Here is a 3807-nt window from a genome sequence, read left to right as displayed (position 1 = left end):
TCTAACCTAGAATATGCTATTTTCTTATCAAGAATACATTGTTCTACATAATGTGGTAACTGATGATTTTTACAAATTTAGCTATTTTTATGATTATGAGTTAAATCTCTTGAAAGTTATCCCTATTATTCATAAAAAGTGCCACAGTAACATCTATGTCCTAACACAAATGATATGCTACATAACATGAAGAGAGGGTAGGAAAGAAAAAAGGAGGAGAATATAGCAGTAGGTACATCATACTTTGAACATTACTTCAGCTTAAAAGCAAATCATATATGGAAATCATACACTTAAGACATTTTGCATGATATATAAATACAGTATGAATGTATAAAATAAAACTCTCATAAATACCAGGGATAATGCACAGAAAAATTAATTCTGGACAAATATAAAGGAAGTATTCATTTTTTTAGAGACACAGGAAATCACCATACCCACGGAAAATGACAAACACAAGTTTAAATGCTTAGAATCACAGTAATTTTAATCTCCTGAAACTCTCCTTCTTCTGCATGACCCGATTGAAAGCATTTTTGACTTCCTTGTTTCTCAGACTATAAATGAGTGGATTCAGCATGGGGATCACAATAGTGTAAAATACAGAAGCCACTTGGTCCTTTCCCAGGGAGTAGGACTTCTTGGGTTTTAAATAAGTAAAGATCATGCTGCCATAAAAAACAGTAACTCCCAATATATGGGAGGCACAGGTGGAAAAGGCTTTTTGCTTTCCTGAAGTGGAACTGATTTTCAGAATAGTCGAAAGAATGGACACATAAGACACACATATTATGATAAGTGAGACTATGAATGTGGAGCCAGCAAGAAACATTATCATCATCTCAGTGCTATAGGTTTCATTGCAGGACAGCATCAAAATTGGGGATGTGTCACAGAAAAAGTGTTGGATTATGTTGGAATTGCAGAAATGCAATCTGCTTACACAAAGGTCATTGACAAGGGAATCCATAAAGCCAACCATGTAGGACCCACTGAGTAGGGCTCGGCAGAGTCTTGGTGACATAATCACTGGATAGTGCAAAGGGTTACATATTGCAATGTAGCGATCATAAGCCATGGAGGCCAGGAGAAAACATTCTGTAGCAACAAGTAGAACGAAAAAGAACATCTGCGTGAAGCAGCCCACGAATGAAATGCTTTTGGAGGAAGTCAGCAAGTTCGCTAAGGTTTTAGGTGTGATGACATTTGAATAACAAAGGTCAAGGAAGGAAAGGTGAGTGAGGAAAAAATACATAGGAGTGTGAAGCTGGTGATCGAGCCAAATTATCACTATCATACCTAGATTCCCCAGCACAGTAACCAGGTAAATCAGGAGAAACAGCAGAGAGAGGACCAACTGGATCTCTCCAGAATTTGTCAATCCCGCAAGGATAAACCAGGGCACATTTGTGTTATTCCAGGTTCGCATAGTGTGCTGCTGCAAACTATTGAGAAATGAGAGGTGACAACATAAATAACTTCAAGAACTTTTATTGTACAGACAGTTCCATGACCAATTTTAACAATTAATTTAGTTTTTCTCAAAATTGGTAGTAAATTTAAGCTTTGGCTCAACTATCAACGACTAAGCATATGGGCAGACTGAGACTTGAATGGAGCGTACAAACAGTAACATATTTCCTAATGAGAAAGGATATGAAATTATTCCAAATGCTATCTTCTATGAAGGAATTCAATATACTTAAGTGGTAGACCATTGGTGCTATTATTACTACAATATCCTCGATGTGGGAAGTCAAGAGACATTTCAAATAACTTTATCTGAATTCATTGTATATGGATGTTGATTCTAGTCTTAGAAATTTGACATGAAACAGCATGATCATACAAGTGAATTCAATTTGATAATTATCTCCATAAATGTGAACAGAATATTAGTATGAGTAAATAATGAGAGGAGACATCATCAGTGTAACATGTACTATTCAGTCATTTGCAATGTCAATTAAATCAAATTCCAAATTTTCACTTTATGGTATTTTACTAATGCACATTTGTAGCATGTCACTCATGAAGGTTAAATTATTGCTTGTATCATATACTTCTATACTTCAATGTTCTTCATTTAAAATAAATGTTCTTGAAAAAAACAGATTTTGAACATCTACTTGAAGTCTACATTTTTTTCTAGCAATGCTGACATCACTTAGCATAAGGTGCAAGTTATATGTGTACAAATACTCTTCTCACTAAATGACTGTTATCTGCTCTGATTTTACAGTTTTTATAAGTATACTTACTGTGTGCCAAAGATAGTGAAAATCAAAGAATTTTTCAATGATCATCCATAGAATTGGTCAATTTTGAGTTGCCTTTCAAAAATTACAAAATGAATTAAAAGAGGCAAAAGTTTCTGTGATATAGCAGCATTTGTTTGCCAATGTACACACACTTTTTGGAATCTGAGCTATATTTTTCATTTCTCCTGTGGTAAATTAAATCACTCTAAAAGGTTTGTTCTGGCTAATTTAATAAAAAAGTATGCTGGGGACCTATGCCTCCAAAGAACCACAAACAAGTATTTTTATTTTCTATAAATCAGTGGTTACCTACTCTCCCAGCATGAGAGCTTCAGGGTGCCTGATTTAAAGGGCATGGAGAATTATGCAACACTGTGTCGTTCTCAGGGACCAATTTCCAGTAAAAATAAATAAGTTGGCATGTGTTCAAGGACAGAAGTTAAAGTACTAAATGTGAAAAGTTTTGCTTTTTCTACCTGGTTACAAAATGAACAACATTAACACCATATCTTATAGATGATGTTTTGGTTAAATATAGGCCTTAGTCACTGAAAGTTCAGGATTTTTTTATGTATAGATATATGTATGTATACATATATATTTATTACTATACATTATATAAAACAGAAAAACTCCTAATAATTACCAAGTTTTAGCACAATATTACTTTGTGACTATCACTATAGAGTGAAATTTTAAAATGTTAATATAAAAATTACATATTGAAAAGTATGATTATGTCATGTATAGAACATATGTATTATAAATTATGGAGGAGAACAAAATTCAGAGGAATAAATGGGTGTCATTTTAAATTATGCATGATTTTGTTAATCATTTCGCCAAGTGCACACGGTCCTTGTTTTATGTTAACACTTGTTTCATGTTAACACTTTGTGAGTATCACAACCTGGCCTGGTGACCTCTCACACAGTGCACACTTGCTCCCCAGCCCTCTGCCATCATAGTAATTATTGAGCTTCACAGGACTGTAGATGCTCTGCTTCCTGGACTGGTTGTGTACTGTCCTGTATCTGTATGTGCTACCTATGAACTATGACTTACTGTGTAGCTGTACTGGATTGTTTATTAAAAAAAAAAAAAGAACACTTGTAAGGAAATCATAAAGCAATCCTGATGAGTTTGTCAGTAATATACTGGCAATACATCCCCATCTATTTGGATGCACATAAAAAGGAGAACATTTCCATAAAATGATGAGGAAGACTGAAAGAATGATAAAGAAATTGGAATAATTCATCGAGTTTTAGTTTTTTCCCCCCAGATGCGAAAACCAAAGGAGAAATTGAAAAGTCATGAAGTGAGAATCAGAATAAAATTTTCCAGAGTTTGAATCCATCATAAAACCCATTTCCTATCATTATAAAAATTCACTGTTAAGAAACTAATGTGATTATAGACCAGATTTTCAAACAACAACTTATTGAAGCAAATAGAGAAGTATCGCCTTATGTACTATATGCTTGATGTAGTTTTACAAGACCTTACATTTCAATCAGTTTTGTTGTTATGAGAAAGGAAA

The 3807-nt window shown here is 33.9% G+C and overlaps 1 protein-coding gene across 1 annotated transcript; it reads right to left on the bottom strand.

Annotated features, from left to right (window-relative positions):
- Window positions 1-478: 478 nt before the first annotated feature.
- LOC125362551 (olfactory receptor 8H1-like) lies at window positions 479-1432 on the bottom strand. Its single transcript, XM_048361370.1, has one exon. It carries the CDS (start codon window positions 1430-1432, stop codon window positions 479-481), a length of 954 nt encoding a protein of 317 aa, XP_048217327.1.
- Window positions 1433-3807: the final 2375 nt, after the last annotated feature.

This window comes from Perognathus longimembris, chromosome 13 (genome assembly GCF_023159225.1).
Source record: "Perognathus longimembris pacificus isolate PPM17 chromosome 13, ASM2315922v1, whole genome shotgun sequence".
NCBI classification, from domain to species: domain Eukaryota; kingdom Metazoa; phylum Chordata; class Mammalia; order Rodentia; family Heteromyidae; genus Perognathus; species Perognathus longimembris.
This window is presented reverse-complemented; position numbering and strand designations above follow the sequence as displayed.